At 48.3% G+C, this 17,046-nt stretch overlaps 2 protein-coding genes across 2 annotated transcripts; both read left to right on the top strand.

Moving 5' to 3' along the window:
* Nucleotides 1-27: 27 nt before the first annotated feature.
* On the top strand, nucleotides 28-9,983 carry mrc1a (mannose receptor, C type 1a). Its single transcript, XM_076047517.1, has 30 exons — nucleotides 28-225; nucleotides 338-739; nucleotides 950-1,123; nucleotides 1,861-2,016; nucleotides 2,099-2,212; nucleotides 2,376-2,516; nucleotides 2,616-2,801; nucleotides 2,897-3,054; nucleotides 3,133-3,249; nucleotides 3,336-3,451; nucleotides 3,595-3,743; nucleotides 3,962-4,161; nucleotides 4,274-4,389; nucleotides 4,483-4,561; nucleotides 4,652-4,796; nucleotides 4,887-4,925; nucleotides 5,224-5,387; nucleotides 5,475-5,539; nucleotides 5,618-5,718; nucleotides 5,801-5,940; nucleotides 6,098-6,206; nucleotides 6,294-6,466; nucleotides 6,572-6,677; nucleotides 7,543-7,775; nucleotides 7,883-8,048; nucleotides 8,449-8,598; nucleotides 8,697-8,813; nucleotides 8,951-9,106; nucleotides 9,197-9,229; nucleotides 9,366-9,983. Exons 1-30 carry the CDS (start codon nucleotides 156-158, stop codon nucleotides 9,614-9,616), a joined length of 4,326 nt encoding a protein of 1,441 aa, XP_075903632.1. The 5' UTR covers nucleotides 28-155; the 3' UTR covers nucleotides 9,617-9,983.
* A 323-nt stretch (nucleotides 9,984-10,306) lies between these two features.
* Nucleotides 10,307-16,771, top strand: LOC142902467 (zinc transporter ZIP12-like). The gene is made up of 13 exons (XM_076047557.1): nucleotides 10,307-10,443; nucleotides 11,499-11,850; nucleotides 12,202-12,513; nucleotides 12,589-12,796; nucleotides 12,905-13,068; nucleotides 13,157-13,328; nucleotides 13,547-13,719; nucleotides 13,869-14,027; nucleotides 14,496-14,576; nucleotides 15,375-15,447; nucleotides 15,590-15,748; nucleotides 15,871-16,058; nucleotides 16,171-16,771. The coding sequence occupies exons 2-13, from the start codon at nucleotides 11,605-11,607 to the stop codon at nucleotides 16,297-16,299; spliced, it is 2,064 nt and encodes a 687-aa protein (XP_075903672.1). The 5' UTR covers nucleotides 10,307-10,443; nucleotides 11,499-11,604; the 3' UTR covers nucleotides 16,300-16,771.
* The last annotated feature ends 275 nt before the right edge of the window (nucleotides 16,772-17,046 follow it).

The raw sequence follows: 17,046 nt of genomic DNA on the forward strand, positions 1-17,046 counted from the left end.
CGGGCCAAGAGCCGTGTCTCTGTGTCACTGCTGCTCACTGTCACACACCTTTGCACACACACCACATCCCCTCTCTCCCATGACTTGAAAACACTCCTGCGACCTCGTCCCACCACTTTTTTTTGTCCTGCACCCGTGCAGGCAACACACCAAAGATGTTGCCGTCCTCCAGCTTTGCCGTGCTCCTCGGGCTCCTGCAAGTCCTTCACATCACTGCAGACATAGGTAGGTTCTTGCTCACCTTTATTTGTACTTCAACTGTGTTGAGAGTTGACTCAAAATGATTTGAATCTGAAATTCTCCCGTGCAGCTGACACTGTTCTGTGCTTGCCTCCAGACAGCGGCTCCTTCTTGATCTTCAACAAGAACCACGATAAGTGCGTGAAGGTGGAGAGCGCCTCCTCCATCACAGTGGCCGGCTGCAATCCCAGCGCCAAGGAGCAGCAGTTCCGCTGGGCCTCCGAGTCGCGCATCCTCAGTCTCAAGTTGAAGCTGTGCATGGGCGTCGCCCAGATCAAGGACTGGGTCAAGATTCTGCTCTATGAGTGCGACGAGAGCAACATCCTGCAGCACTGGCAGTGCAAGAACGAGACGCTCTTTGGTCTCAAGGACAAGGACCTGCACCTGAACTGGGGAAACCAAAATGAGAGAAACATGATGATTTACAAAGGCTCGGGATTGTGGAGTCGCTGGAACATTTATGGAACCAACGGCGACTTGTGTTCAAAGGGCTTCCAAGGTAAGAAATCTTGAAATAATTTCACACTCACATATTGACTTTTAATAAAAAGAAAAAGAAATTGCAGATTTCTTGCCTGTTATAAAATGCAAAAACATCTCATGAATGATTTAATATGGCACATCAGGGTCATGAAGTTCATGTCAAGTTCAGTGTTGTTGAGGAAGGGCTTGGCTGTCGTCCCTAAAGTCCTCTTTTTTGCTTTTTCAGAGATCTTCACAATCGGCGGGAACGCCTTGGGAACACCCTGCCAGTTCCCCTTCAGGTTCCAGAGCCAATGGCACGCTGAGTGCACCAAGGAAGGTCGCTCGGATGGGAGGCTGTGGTGTGCCACAGTGAGGGACTATGACACGGACCAGAAGTGGGGCTTCTGTCCCACTGGAGGTAGGCACGAGGAACATGAAAAAAAAAGACGACGACTCCAGATCTTGTTTAAAAAACAAACAAAAGCAAAAACCCAATAAGGTCTTGGCCCTGGTGACGACCTGCTCTGCTCCAGAGCTGGTCTGTCGCTGGGGCTCAGTCCCTGATTCAATACTAAATTGCTGATAATGCTCCAGGAGACGGCAGGATCATCTGGTTTACTGAGGTGCTATCACTGTGAAGGGGTCGGTGCTGACACCACTGGTTCGTGACCCCCTTCCTCCTGTCCCACAGCTCGACAACACAACCATCTTCCTGTCACGAGTTGTCAGCACACCATTGTCCTTGTTTTCCTTTTTTCATCCTTTCCCGTCCTCCTCCTCCTCCTCTTCACTCCTCTCGGGGGAAAAACGCACACAGAAACACTTCATGTAAAGTTGTTTTGAGTTTGAGTTTGAGTGTAATATGATATAATCGTCTTTCCCTTTGTTGCTGTTCCCTTTAGGGGTCACATATAATATAGAAAAAAGAATAAAACACAAAATATCAAGTTTCTCTAGTTAATAATATGCAAAACGTGTATTCTTTCAAACCTATTTTGATGAATTACTGGGCTGTTTTATAGAAAAATCGACTGCATGGAGTATTAATATTTAGACCTGTCAGAACTTTTAACTGCATATGAGTGCATCCATATGACTTTTTTTCTTTCTTTATTTTTTGTATTGATCATTCCATATGTGTCCACCACACTGCAGGAACCTCAGGTTGGGACAAAGACCCAGTGACCGGGGTTGAGTACCAGAGGAACGAGCTGTCGGTGTTGAACTGGTACCAGGCCAGGAAGAGCTGCCAGCAGCAGGGCGGCGACCTCCTCAGCATCGTGGAGCTGCACGAGCAGTCGTACATCTCAGGTACAAAGCCGGCCGTGTATCTAACGCTGCTGCACCACTGGGAAAACAGTCGATAAAGTGATTTGGTTCCGGCCTGGATCAGGGTTGACGAGCTCTCTGGGGACGTCTATGTGGACCGGACTGAACAGCCTGGACTCTGACAGCGGATGGCAGTGGAGCAACGGGAACCCGTATAGATATTTAAACTGGGTCCCAGGTCAGTGAAGACGCGCAGTGATCAGGCAACATTGTGTTAATAAATAAATCAGCTAACTTTCAAAGTGCATCTCCAGATTTCTGCAAAATTAACAAAGACTAAAATAGAGAGAGACTGTTGTGCTGTCGAAGACGAATAATATACATATCTGTGGTTTCCGCAGGTCACCCATCCTCAGAGCCTGGTCTCAGCTGTGCTACTATAAACACTGGAAAAGCCTCCAAGTGGGAGAGCAACAGCTGCAACAAAAAATTTGGTTACATTTGCCGCAGAGGGGCCGTGAACAGGCTTCTCCCACCGCCATGTAAATGCTAAATTCTAAAGAGAAGAAGATTCTTTCTGTTACGTTTTGTTTTGGTGACAACGTCGTGTGTCTTTTCCTTGTTTCGGTTTCCGTGTGCAGCCCAAGTGCAGCCCAGTTTCTGCTCCAGTCACTGGGTTCCCTACGCAGGGAACTGTTATTACTTGGAGAGGAACAAAAAGATGATTTGGAAGGATGCATTGTCTGCCTGTCACAAAGAGGGCGGAGACTTGGCCAGTATCCACAACATAGAGGAGCAGAGCTTCGTCCTGTCCCAGTCTGGATACTGTACGTGTGCACATCTGAACGCACATCGTTTCGTCTGAAAAAAAAACCCAAAACATCAAACACAATTTCTAAACGTGCGTTTTCCACACTCGCAGTGCCCACCGACGTGCTCTGGATCGGCTTGAATGACCGCAGGAACCAGATGCTGTTCGAATGGTCGGATAACTCCCACGTGACCTTCACCCAGTGGGACGTGGACGAGCCGTCTCATGCCACCAACCTCCAGGAGGACTGCGTCCACATCAGGGGGAAGGTAAAGGTCCAGAGTGGTGGGGTAGCTCAGGTGCGAGGCGTTGGGGGGTGAGGCACTAACACTGCCGGCCTCGTGCAGGACGCCAGGTGGGCCGACCACACCTGTGAGAAGGCCTACGGCTACATCTGCAAGAAGAAGGCCTCCACCAGGCCCAGTGGTGGCGCCCATGACGTGACCAACCCGGGGTGCCAGCTCGTAAGTCGATGACGCGGCTTCCAGTGAAGCAAGTCCACAAAACACCCGTCCGCACTTTCACTGTTACCGCTTTGTTTTTTTTTAAGGGCTCCACCAGATTCGGATCTTTTTGTTACAACATCGGGTCAGAGGCAAAAACATTTAAAGAGGCCAAGCAAGCGTGCTCGGGTGCTGGGGGCCGCCTGGTGGATGTGACCAACAGGTAAAAAATGCTCTGTAATTTGGGAGAGCCATTTCCTACGGAAGTGCATTGCGGTCTTAATTATGAGCTCAGGATCTCGTAATTAGAAGAAGAAAGAAAGGAAAATAATTGCAATGGTTTTCCTTCTCCGTCCTCTCGTGCAGGTATGAAAACGCCCTGCTGATCAGTTTGGTGGGTCTGAGACCGGAGAAGTACTTCTGGACGGGCCTTTCCAACACAGACGACATTCACACTTTCAAATGGACGACCGCAAGAAAAGTCACATTCACCAACTTCAACGAGGGCATGCCAGGTACGATCGTAGCTGCTGTGTAATGAGTCAATATATGCCAATATGTCTATAAGGAAGCTATTGAGTTCAAAACAACACCCTTAAGGCCACTTATAGCGTCATATATCTTCGCAACACCTACGTGTCTTATATTGTCCCTGAACAGTTTTTCCAATCAATTGATTTTCAATATTTGCACGTTTGAGTGCTTCCATCTTATCTCCTGGTCCTTCCAAAAGACAGGCACCAGGGATGCGTGGCCATGACAACCGGGGCGTTCGCTGGACTGTGGGACGTGGTCAGCTGCGGCAACAAGGAGAAATATATCTGCAAGAAGCCAGCAGAGGGCGTGCGCGTGACGACTGTGCCGCCGACCACAGCACCCCTCAGCTGTGAACCTGGTTGGAACCCTTTGCCCAACAGGAACTTCTGCCTCAAAGTAGGCACAGAACCCAGACAGATGGAGAATAGGATGTAATTTCAAGTGCACAAAAGTCATGTGAAAATATTTCTCCTGGCCACTTTTTTTTTTATTTTTATTATTATTAAAGGTTTACACCAAAGGACAGGAGCAGAAGAAGAACTGGTTTGAAGCCCGAGACTTCTGCAGGGCCATCGGTGGCGATCTTCTGAGTTTACACAACGCCAACGACCTGAACAGCAATGAGTATGTATTTTCTGCAGCCTCTCCCTAAACATACAAAAATCAAAATAAGGGAGCCTTTAAACCTCTCTGTGTTCTGCTGCTTTCCCACTGCAGACCTCGTCCTTCACAACCAGCGTGGATCGGCTTCCACCTGGTTCCTGATAAAGGTTTTACCTGGAGTGACGCTTCCCCTGTAAGTGTTAGTGTTGTTGTTAAACTGTTTTCATCTGCACTATAATAACTGGACGAATAATTTGAATTTCTTTGATTTTCATTTTTCCAGACTGACTATGAAAACTGGGGTATGGGCGAGCCAAATAATCACAATGATGCTGAACACTGTGCAGAAGTCTATGCTTACTACGGGCGGCGCTGGAATGATGCGCACTGTGGCTCCTACAATGACTGGTACTGCCAGATCCGCAAAGGTATCAAAAAAGAAAAAAGAATCAAAAAGAAAAAGAAGTCCAAATCCCTTATTTGATTAAACCCTTTCCTCTTGGATCTCCTGCATTCAGGTGTGTCACCTAAACCAGAGCCGACCGAAGCTCCAGAATGTGAGTTTCTGCCACCATTCATGTTAATGATGATGACGATATATATATATTAAAAAAAAAAAAACACATACAAATTGCTTTATTTATTGAGAATTTAACAAAACATGGCTAAAAATAACTTGAGTTGTGCTTTAGAACAATATCTTAATGTAGCTGCAAAATGCCTGGCAAATCTTCAACAAGTGGACGTATTATTGTCTTATCTCATTCAAATGTCCTTCAATGCTGCATTATGATGATGAGGGGAACATTAACAATGGGCTCATCGACTCTAATGAATCTCTGTCTCCTCCACTAGTGCACAACAAGACAGAAGACGGCTGGTTTATAGGCAACGACACGCAATATTTCATCAACACCGACGTGACGGATATGGAATCGGCCAGAACCTTCTGCAAAAAGAACTTTGGCGACCTGGCAGTCATCACAGGGGACAGTGAGAGACACTTCTTATGGAAGCTGGTAAGAAATGCAGAACATACTCCGTGAATGTCCCTGACAAAAAGATGGCTATACATTTTCAATTGTTGCTGCTACGGTCCCCAACAGATATCTAAAGGCTCCTTTGGCCAGTACTATATCGGCATGTATGTGAATTTGGATAAATCCTTCAGGTAAGCCAGGTTAGCATCACAATCTTGTCTGAAATAAGAAAAAAAACGACAGAAAACAGCAAAACTCTGGTCTTGCAGCTGGGTGGACGGCACGCCGGTCACCTACACGGCCTGGGATAAGAACGAACCCAACTTTGCCAACAACGACGAGAACTGCGTGACCATATACAAGACAATGGGTGTGCTTGGAGTCATCGAACGCATCAGCTGGCCCCGCTGTCGTCCGCCTTGCCTATTTACTGTTCTCTCGCGCACACGCAGGCTTCTGGAATGACATCAACTGTGGCTTGGAGCTGCCCTCCATTTGCAAAAGGAGCAGCGACTTCGTCAACGCCACCGTGGCTCCGACCGTTGCGCCCACTGGAGGTTGTGCACCTGAGTGGGTCGCTTTCCAGGGGAAGGTAAGTGGATTACGCATGCTTGCGTCATGCATAAGAATTTATGCAGGGTGGGTTTGTGTGCTTCTATCTATCTGTCACAGAGCAGGACATTGACTTTGACAGAACGACAGTGATTTCTTTTTTTGATTGGTTGTTTCTCTTCTTGGTGTCGACGCAGTGCTACAAATTTGTTCTGGGGGCAGACGAGAGGAACTGGCAAGACGCTCGCTCATACTGCCAGAACCAGGGAGGAAATCTGGTCTCCATCCTCAACTACAGAGAGCAAGGCAAGTTACACTTTTCCTTCTGTGACAGCTGGATAATCACAGTTTTATGTTATTTTGTTGCTGTTGTTTTGTTTTTTTGCTCTCTAGCTTTCTTGACCACACAGATGCTTAAATACAAAGAAAGTCTGTGGATCGGCATGAACGACGTCAACTGGGAGATGCGCTTTGTGTGGACTGACGGCAAAGGCATTGGATTCACCAACTGGGCCAAAGGCCACCCTGTGTCGGTGCCCAGAGGCCGGAACACATACAACGATGAGGTCACTTCACGTTCTCCTCCTGTTTGCATGAAAACGATGAAAACCTCTTTGAATGGCGCCGCAAAGAAATAAATCAAAAGAAAGGTGTAAATCTCCTCCTCGTAGATGTTTGACTGTGTCATCATGGAGGGCGTCATCCCCAGATTGACCGGAAATTGGAAGGTGGAAGACTGTTACGCAAAGAAAGGCTTTGTCTGCAAGAGGAATGTGGGTGAGTGTAACACAAGTCTGGCCACCACTGCAAACTAAGGGTGAATTCCAATTCCTCCCTTAACCCTCAATCTCAACCCTCAATCTCAAAAATGCGCGCTCCCGCGAGGTGCAAGAGCTGTCCCGATTCTAAGAACGTCAAGTTGAGGGACGAGTTTAAGGGCTGTATTGCCCTCAATATTGAGATTCTCCGGCACCACCCTTGGCAGTAAGGGCTACCCAGAAGGCATTGCGTATTTTCGCCAAGACATCTTCGAAAAAGATTGCGATGTAAAAGTGAGCTACAAATTGAAGTATTTTCTTTGTTAATAAAGATATAAATATTACCACACCATTTTATTGTCTTAGTTTAAGACTTTTTTATGGATTATTGACATCGTTGTTGCGTAACATTTCTTTTTTTTTACTTTACGAGGTTTGTCAACCAGACCGGCGGTCCCGGCTTCACGTTACTTGTATACCTCGTTGTGGAGTGAAAGAGGACTTCTTCCTTTTTCGCCGTCTTTCACTTTTTCTCCTTGTTCTTCGTTGTTGTCGTCTTCTTGACAGACTGGACGTAGCTTTGGCGTAAGGCCACCCCCCATAGTCTGAAGACGTAACTGCACTTAAGGCGTGTCCCATTTCTAAGCCCTTACACTTATTTTTGAGGGCCAAGATTGAGGGCCAAAGATTGAGGGTTAAGGGCGAGGGTTGAGATTGAGGAGTTAAGGGAGGAATTGGAATTGGCCCTAAGTGCCTTTTTTTTGTTTTGTTTTTTTCTGTACCTCCCTCAACTTCCTGTGCTGTTGTGCGCGCGTGTGTGTGTGTGTGTGTGTGTGTGTGTGTGTGTGTGTGTGTGTGTGTGTGTGTGTGTGTGCACGCCGCAGACTCTCAGATCGCCGTCCCGGCCACCACCGCATCCTCCTCGGCCTTTTACAAACTTGGCAACGACTCGTACAAGCTTCTCACCCAGAAGATGAAGTGGGACGAGGCGAGGAGGCAGTGCCAGGCAGACGACGGAGACTTGGCCAGCATCCTGGACCCGGTCGCCCAGGCCTTCATCACCTTGCACATGCACAAGCACAGCGAGCCCGCGTGGATCGGCCTCAACAACAACGTGGTAGGGTTGTCGTCGGGTCTCCACGAGCAGCGAGTGGAAACAGGCAAAAGAGAGAACCTTCGATGATGATGATGATGATGATGATGATGATGATCTCTCTCCTCCAGACTCAGGGGAGGTTCCAGTGGGTCGACAACTGGAAGCTGTCGTTCACCAAATGGGCCCCCGATGAGCCCAAGAAAAACTACGGCTGTGTGTACATGGACGTGGACAGGAAATGGAAGATGGCCGAGTGTTCGGAGACACATTATTCCCTTTGCAAGAAGTCGCCACGTCAGTCCACCTTGCTGTCGCATTTTCAAATTGATTTTATCGTGTTTATTTGTCTCATATTATTCAATTCAAATTCAAATAACTTTATTTGTCCGTTAGGAACTTCATTTGTGGAAAAGCATCAGTGCATGTACCGTAGAACATATTGCAATAGCATTGTGGTGTTTAATATTAATGGCTGTCAGCCATAATAAAACTGCAATGCAGATAATAATTCCAAGAGCAAACATTGATAAAATAAAAAATTAAGTCCCAACATTCATCATATAATGAATACATTGTGGCCAATGCTTAGGAGAAGTGTTTAAAAGCAGAGGGACAAAAAATGATGTATTATGTGTATTTGTTTATTTCAAAAAAAGAAGTAAAATTTTGCTAAAATGTAAATTCTTTCCCCCAGTTGTGGCTCCCACTGATCCTCCTCAGCTGCCAGGAAACTGCCCAGAACCAAAGAAGGGAGAATCCTGGATCCCTTTCAGGGGTCACTGCTACTCCTTCAGTTCAGTCAGGAGCAACTGGGCCCAAGCCTCAGTTGACTGCTTGAAACTGGGTACGCCACCAGGAACGCCCGTCGGACTGTTGTGAAGTAAGTCCTCCTGTTGTCTAAAGTTTGGCGTCATGCGGTGCTCTGTGTGTGCGGAAATCAAGGCGGCGCCATGGTGAGCGTGGTGGACCCGCAGGAGAGCATCTTCATACAGCACAACGTTGACCTTTTGAAGGATGGCGCTCCCAGCTTCTGGATCGGCCTGTACAAGAATCACGAAGGTGAGGGTGGAGAAAAAAATGGAAACTAAACCTCGGTGTCTCGGTGGAGCTGTACTCAAACTCCTCCGGTGCAAATGTAAAAAAGAAAAACTAGAACATCCATCTATGCTCGGCTCGGGCTTCTCTTTTTGTCCCAGGTGAGTGGATGTGGATCGACGGCAGACCCGTGGACTACACCAACTGGAACTCGGAAAAACATACGAGCTCATGCGCAGAACTCAACTCCGAGTCCGGCAAGTGGGCGACAAACGCCTGCACCAGATACAAGTTCTACATTTGTAAGATGGCCAAAGGTAGGAGGCCTTGCTCCATACGTCATCGTGCTTTTACGCCGAAATGTTGCTTACAAAAGTGCACCTAACATTTTTTCTCCTTATTTCTAGTCGTCCTGCCAACTGAGAAGCCTCCAATAGTTGGTAGGTTAAAAAGTTTGGGGTCACTGACTCTGCATTGAACTCCATTCTAACCAGCTTCATTGAAATGATCTACTGCAAGAACATGACGAAGATCAGCATCACCGCTAACAGCTGTTGTCTGCTCTTCCCGCCGCAGCTCACGTGGTTGAGGAGGTCTCTCAGGGGGGGTCGGCCGGCGTCACCGTGGCGGTCATACTCGTGGTGATCGCCGTCGCCGCACTCGGTGCTTTCCTCTTTTTACGGAAACGAGTCCCGGCGGCCAGCCCGGGAGAGAGCACCTTTGACAACAAGCTGTACTTCAACAACCCAATGCGGGTCCCAGTGGACGCCAAGGGCCTCGTGGCCAACATCGAGCAGAACGAACAGGCACAGACGTTGGAGTCGTAGTCATCAGACCGGCCCTCGGAAGATTTTTTTTTAAATACATACACATATAGATATACATATATATAGTTTACAGGTTGGATCACTGTAGTAACTCCTAAACTAATTCTGCATTTTAATTTAAACATTTAAAAAAGAACAGATCAAGGATAATAGTAATTATGTAATAATTATCACACACACACACACAGCTGCCGCAGGACAAGAAATAAATCTTTGCATACTTGATTTGCACAGCAAACAACTTGTCCTGCAGTTGCATTCATGCCAATAGGTTGCCTGTTGCTCGAACATAAGTGCCACTTTGCTCCCGAATCTCTCTCTGTACAACCTTGTAAATAGATGTTAATAAAATTCAGATTTTCCTCTTTTCTTGGCATTCTTTTTTCATCTACCTTATGATTCTTAAGGTACGGAACGTTTTCTATTGAAAAAAAGAAACTCAGTGGAAATGAATATTCACTCTATCTGGACTTGACATCTATGCATAAGGATTTTGTTCTTTCTCTTTCTTGGGGTAAACATAATTGACAAAGGGACCTCTGCCAGGTATTATTATTAGCCAGTCGGTCACCTCGGCCAGCCGCTGGCCGCCCCCATCAGGCGGCGTTCGCCATGGCAACCGCTGGAGCTCTGAGGCGTTCCAAGCTAATCCTCGGCAGCTTACTCGACTCTTACTTCTGGTAAGAGGGGTTTTAAACAGCGGCATAAATGCCCAAGAATTCTCCCCAAACAATCACTGGCTCCGGTGTTGATGCAGGAAGACAAACCTGCTCTGAGCAGCAGCAGCAGCAGCAGCAGCAGCAGCAGCAGGAGGCCTGGATCATCTGGTGAGTTTTGTCTTCCTTCCTGCTCCCCGGTTTTGGCTGTTATCTCCTTCTCTGTTTGTCCTGTTCCGGCGTGGGCCGGATACTGCAGAGTGCCGAGAAAAAGATCTGAACTGCGTGTTTTCCTCCGCCCGTTTGACCTCCGATGACTCAGGTGTCACACGGCAATTGGAATCTTTTTGATTTGCCATTCGCAGTGTTTTTTTGCGGCGTGGAGGCAACCCCACCGCCACCAGCACCTCCTCCACCAGCACCACCACCAGCACCAGCACCGGCCTGCTCATAAACAAACACTGCTTTCCTATTTGTGCAACTGAGGCAACAGACTTTCAGCAAACTGAACAGTTGCGCAATGTCCAGTCACTTCTGTGCTATTTTGAACAGCATCTACCACAGGCATGGGAAAGCTCCGGCCCGGGGGCCATATGCGGCCCATAAAGATTTTTAATCCAGCCCACCGAACTTGAAGCACTGATAGTAATAGAATTTTTTCAGTGTTTTAAGAGTCATTTCAACTTAAACAAATATATTGTTGTATTTCTGCTTTTGTTCATTTTCAGTAGACATCAGGGCTCATGTGTCATATGTAGCCCATGATATATTTGTTTGTCCTATGAGGTGGGTCACCACTGTGCCCCACCAGTCAAAAAGTTTGCCCACCCTGATCTACTGAGTTCTGTGTTCACATGGGCTCTGCTGTGTATCACATTAGATTGTTGGCATTAATTATGCCCCCCTCACCTCCTCCCTCCCTCACTCACTCTCTAATTTTCCTCTCCACTAATTATTTTCTCTGTCTCCCCCTCTTTTATGCCCCGCTCTCTCCCCCTTTACTTCCCGGCACTCTCTCACTTCTCTGCACTAATCCCCTTGTTGTGGACTGAGGGGCCCAGGCTTTAGCTGAACCTTCGCCACTGGAGGAGCCTGTTCCAGCTGAAGGGGGTCGGGGGTGGGGGGGACCCATAAGCCCACTTTTACCTCCGCTATTAACCGACATTCCTATTTCCAGCCCCTCCCTCCCTCATCTCTTGTTCCGTTGTCATCTGCTGGGATTTTAGAGTTTCGTCTCGACGCCGTCTCCATCATCTCCCCATCGGTGCCCAGTGCTGAGTCCAGCCCTCGGAGCTTTGAGGGAGACCAGCCGGGATCTGCTGGGTCGGGAACATGCACTCTTGGGGCAGCGCTCCCACTTTGCTGCCGCCGCTCCTGCTGCTACTTCTGCTGCCCCTGGGAAGAGTGCTGGAGGTCGGAGGCTCCATGCGGGAGGCTCTGGCGGCCCTGGACCTGCCGCTGGAGGAGGACACAGAGCCGCAGCTCCAGAGGAACCACACGGCCGTCCTGATCTCCAGCCTCCTGCGGGCGGTGCACTGTGCGGAGCAGACGGCCACGTCCCAGGACGCCTGCGCGGAGGTAAAGGCCGTGGAGCGGCGCGGTCGGCTCGGCTGGACGCTCTGCCCCGCGTGTGTTTTTGTTTTTCTCCACCCGATTCCTGCCTCTGATTCTAAGAAGTGTGCTGAGGGCAGGAATGTGCGTAAATGCTGCGGCTTAAAGGCGCCACTCCCCCTCATGCTGAGTGGCTTTAGACGTCACTCACTCTGACACAGTGAACTTGGGTGACTGCAGTGAGAGGTACTTTGCATTAATCCGTGTTGTGTTATTTTGCTTGAGGGACAGCAGAAGAGCGACCTATTGGTTATTGCTCATGCGAGTTTGCATTAAAACCACCCTCGCCTGGTGCGTTTCTTCCCCTGTCAATCAAAGTGCCTGACGCCGGACGTTGCCCTCTCTGTGCTGGACGACGGCGGCGGTAAGGAGCGCCTGACCGAAGACGACTACCGGAGGATCTCTGTCGTTCTGCTCTACTACGCCATCAACCTGCGAGACCTTTGCTCCGCTTCGCCCGCGTCTCCGTCGAACTTGCCTGGCAACCACCAGTTCTACCTTCTGGCCCTCTCCAGTCTGCACCCGGACGAGGACGGCCTCTTCCTGTCGGCCGGCGAGACGGAGAGCATCCTGCAGCGAATCAACCAGCATTATCACCCCACCAACGGAAACGCCTCGCCTGAACAACAAGTACAAGGTTTTATTTCTCCTTTTTTTTTGAAGTTGCAAAGCCGGCGTGAACATTTCACAATTGATCCCCGACAGTGCGTCGATACTTCCGACCTCTTTGAGGACCTCGGGCTGCAGGAAAATCCTGGTGCCGCTGCGTCCGCTGTGCCCAGATTGGCCTCGGCCATCGTCAGCCACATCCTGCAGGGTGGCTGCTTCAGGAAGAAGAACCTCCCTTCTCCTGCTTTCTTCACCGACTACATCTTCCAATCCCTCAACCGCACAAGTAACCTGCAGATAATGGGTGAGTCCTCCGGACGAGTGAGTCCTCTATGTTAATGTTAGTCTTTTTTTTTTTATCTGCGGTTTCTCACAAAAGACCGAGTTGATGCACCTTCTGTCCTTCTCTCAGACTTGGAGGAGTTGCTCCATCAGTTGGGGGTAGGATGGGACGACATCGCCCATTCTCATGACAGGAAGAGGCGGAGCCTGACTGGGAGTTCACAGGCCGAAGTAAAAGGTCACCAGGACGGCTGCGGCCATGAAACAGGAGGAGTGAGCCAGGACTGGGCAGAGGTTAGCCTGGTGTTGCCTGCAAACTGCCTGCATACAGTTTTGTGGCTTCTTGTCCACTAACCTAAGTTCTCTACCTCCATCCAATCAGGTGTGCTTTTCAGCCAATCAGCTGGTGGATATTTTTGCTCTGAATCCCCATTTGCCAATTTCCAAGGAGCACTTCAGACATATTTGCCCGGCCATCATTCAGCAGCTGCTCGGCGACGCCTGCGAGTCTGCAGAGCAAAAGAGGAAAGGATCTCAGCCCACCGCTCTTGAAAGTACGACCTTTGACCCCTGAACAATTAAATAGGAGTTTCTGTTTCTCTAAAGAATTTCACAAGGAATAAATAAGAATGAATTCTCTTTTTCTGTGTTTTAAACTGGATTGCGATGTGTTTTATTTTACTTGATGGCCTGATTAGGAAGAGCACAGCAAATCCATTTCGACACAGACACTTCCAGATATACAGTGACACTGTGTGTCCTCCTCTGGCAGAGTACGGCTACAGCACGGCCGCCGTCATGCTCATCACGCTGGGCTCCATGCTCGGCATCTGCCTCATCTTCTTCAACGCCTGCCAGGAGACCTACGCGCTCATCCTGCAGCTGTTTGTGGGCCTGGCGGTGGGGACCCTCTCAGGAGACGCTCTCCTGCACCTCATACCACAGGTTGGTATCGGCCACAGAGCCGCCGCACCGTCCGTCTGCGGCCGTGAGTCAGCCGTCACACCTCTGCAGAGACGCTTCCCTGCCGTCTGTGAATCACACGTCCGACGGTTCTAGCTCTTTGTCTCTGCTATTTTATCATCTTTTTTGAGATCCTCGGCCTCCACGACGACACTCACAGCCACCACCATGATGAAGACCTCACCCACGGGAAGGAGTATCTGTGGAAGATTCTGGGGATGATCGCCGGCATATATGGCTTTTTCCTCATCGAAAGGATCTTTTCATTTCTGATCCCGTCCCATGGCCACGTAAGAGATCAGTGTTTCTCATCGTCGTGTCAGAGTAGCTGACAGTTTCTCGCAAAATAAAAGCGACATTTCTAAAATTTTGACAAGGCACAATTGCGATTTGCAGGTGTTTTAGAGCAGCTATTTCAGTTGTTAGCTGTCAAGAATGGTTTTTGTACTTTTCTCTTTGATTTATTGTAAAAAATATTCCATCTTCCATCAGCGCCATTTTCACTTGAAGTGAACTGGTCACCCTTATGTCAAATCCGCTGACGTGTAAATGCGAAAAAAGTGATGAAAAACTACCTCATGAGAGCATCAAAACCTTTTCGCCATATTTGAGGGGTTTTTCCAAGTTTAGGTGTTTCCATGACCATTTTTTTTTATTGCGATATTTAGGTTTTGAGCAATTCTAGGGGTGATGGAAACGTAGAATTATATCCAGGGCTCGCGCGCTGACTGGAGCTGGTGGCATGTGCTTGTTTGCAGAGTCATTCTACAGACCTTCCCTTGGAGCTGAGCTGCAGCGAGCAGTCACAGAGGGGCAAGTCCATCTCCACCATACAGCTGGTGAGTTATTTGTGCTCTCAGCTGGGAAAAAAAAAAACCAACACAATAAAATCTGTCCCACCACCCACACCAGGAAGTTCTTGTAAACACAACACATAGTTTCTCGGAAATAAATAGCATGTTCTTCAAATATAAACTCTAGCAGTGAGAGCCACACATTGATTTTCAAAATATAGCCTTTCTGAGGTCGTGAAATCATTTATAATCATTTAGTGTTAGACTTTCTCCATAGGTGCCTTAGAAACACATAAACTGTGAAAAATGCAAAATTAAAGTAAGATCTCAGTTTGCATTTGCACGGAAAGAAGAAAATAAACCGTGTTGCACAAACGGAGATTCGCTCCGAGGTTGCGCGCAAATCTCTTAAATCCGCGTTAACATCTCCACACAGTGAAATGGATCAATTTCCTGTGCGGCTCTTATATAACAGGTGATGAAGAGCGAGCGGCGTGGGAGTGGAGTAGAGGAGCAGGGCATGTAGGATGCTGGAGAATGAGAAGCACTGAATCATTCAAAACACACTTCATGTTTGTGTATGATTCACGGGCGGCTCCGTGCGCACTTTGAAAGTAGATAATTTCGGTGGCAGAGACGGGTCGCAGGTGCAAAGAGGGGCTGTTTTTGTCAACTTTCGACTCGGAGCGGACTTCACGGCGGCTATTATTGCAGGAGTTGGTCCAATGTGTCCTGCGTTTAAACAAATGTCCCACGACGGGAGCAGAAACTGACAGTGAGGAAGGTTTGTGTAACTGTACTTGTCGTCAACTCTCTCTCTCCCTCCCTCCCTCCCTCCTGCAGGGGTCTGTGGACGATCCGGAGTGTGCGGAAGTTTCTGCCGAGCTCAGGGACACGAGGAGTCCTCCCCATCAGAGTGAGACATCTCCCACAACCAGCCCTCTTTAAACAGGACTGTACAAACACACATAAATGATGGGCTTTTTTTAATTAGAGGCCCGCCATGACCCAGTCCGCCGAGCGGCTCTAACAGCACAGGCATCCCTTTGTGTTCCCAGGACAAGGGGTTCCCCTGCTGGCGGTGATGGTAATTGTTGGAGACAGCCTTCATAACTTTGCCGACGGCCTGGTGGTCGGTGCGGCCTTCTCCTCCTCGGCCGAGACTGGCATGGCAACCACCGTGGCCATCCTGTGTCACGAGATTCCTCACGAGATGGGTGAGAGGTCGCCCGGGCCGACCTGTGGGCGGGCTCATCGCGTAGCAGAGAAAACACATACATGCAAGAAACAAGCTTTGCTCGACTGCTGATGTCGGTGTCTTTGGCGCTGGGTCTCACAGGGGACTTTGCAGTGTTGCTCAGCTCCGGGCTCTCGGTGAAGGCGGCCGTGATGATGAACTTCCTCAGCGCTCTCACGGCCTTCATGGGCCTCTACATCGGACTGTTTGTCTCGGCCGAGTCAGAGGTGCAGCAGTGGATCTTTGCTGTGACCGCCGGCATCTTCCTCTATCTGTCACTGGTAGAAATGGTAAGGGAGGGTGGCCCCGCCCACTGGCCTAGCTCACGACTGACATGGGAAGTTACAGATGTTTGATTCTGAACAGTTTGGTAACTTATTTTGGTTTAATCTTATTTTTCAGCTTCCGGAAATGAACCGGGTCAAGACGGACCGACCGTGGCTCATGTTCCTCCTCCAGAACGTGGGCCTGCTGATGGGTTGGGCCTGTCTCCTGCTGCTTGCGCTCTTTGAACATGAACTAAAATTCTAAATGCAGTGTTAAAGGTGCATCTTAAGATCAATTTTTGTTGTCTACTTCTTTTTTTATTATATATGTATGTGTAAAACTCTTGAAATGACTTGTTAGCAACCTCCTGCTGTTTCCACCAGCAAGAGCAGCAATCGGGATGTTGAAACAAGCCATGATTGGTCAGAAGATATGTTGTTGTAGACATGGCACTGCGTAATTCATTAATTTATCCTCCATTAGGGCAGGACTAACTTCTGTTTTTTATACAATGATTTAATTGTATGTCTTAGGTGTAATACAATTCCTCAGACTGTGATCACCTCATGAAGACTCTTGTGAATATCTATTGATACATAAAATATTTTATTTACCCTGAAGAATTCAGAGTATTTGCTCACCAGCTGGCTATCTGGTCTTCTGCTTTGATACTTTTCATGATGTGGTCTTTGGGTGTCTGTGTTGTTCAATGTAGGTGGGAAAAATTCTTACTTATCAGAAATCTTTTTTTGGAAAAACTCTGAGAAAATGGCAGATTTCTGAGCATTTTCTTGGTTTGAGCACATAAATGGCAAAAAAAAAAAAAAAATCTATTAGAAAGAGATCTGACTGTGTTGAGGGACAAGCTGCTCTGGAACACGTTTTCTTTTTAAAGCTCTGTTTGGTGAGAAGGTCTGCTCTCTCCCAGCTTCTCATCTCAGAGGCATTGTTCTTTGTTTTTCGAGGCCCCTCCATAATCCAATATGAGGGCGCTTCCGCCCACCTGAGCCA

Source organism: Nelusetta ayraudi, unplaced genomic scaffold (assembly GCF_046127955.1).
Source record: "Nelusetta ayraudi isolate G7.1 ecotype Tasmania unplaced genomic scaffold, CSIRO-AGI_Nayr_v1 ptg000094l, whole genome shotgun sequence".
Lineage (NCBI taxonomy): Eukaryota > Metazoa > Chordata > Actinopteri > Tetraodontiformes > Monacanthidae > Nelusetta > Nelusetta ayraudi.

Excerpts from the sequence above, each read along its gene's own strand:
- LOC142902467 (XM_076047557.1), top strand. The coding sequence starts at position 11,605 with ATGCACTCTTGGGGCAGCGCTCCCACTTTGCTGCCGCCGCTCCTGCTG. Across the intron at positions 13,720-13,868 it reads TCCTGCACCTCATACCACAG|ATCCTCGGCCTCCACGACGA; the intron begins GTTGGTATCGGC and ends ATCTTTTTTGAG. Across the intron at positions 16,059-16,170 it reads ATCTGTCACTGGTAGAAATG|CTTCCGGAAATGAACCGGGT; the intron begins GTAAGGGAGGGT and ends CTTATTTTTCAG.
- mrc1a (XM_076047517.1), top strand. The coding sequence starts at position 156 with ATGTTGCCGTCCTCCAGCTTTGCCGTGCTCCTCGGGCTCCTGCAAGTC. Across the intron at positions 3,744-3,961 it reads CTTCAACGAGGGCATGCCAG|ACAGGCACCAGGGATGCGTG; the intron begins GTACGATCGTAG and ends TCCTTCCAAAAG. Across the intron at positions 4,797-4,886 it reads GTACTGCCAGATCCGCAAAG|GTGTGTCACCTAAACCAGAG; the intron begins GTATCAAAAAAG and ends TCCTGCATTCAG.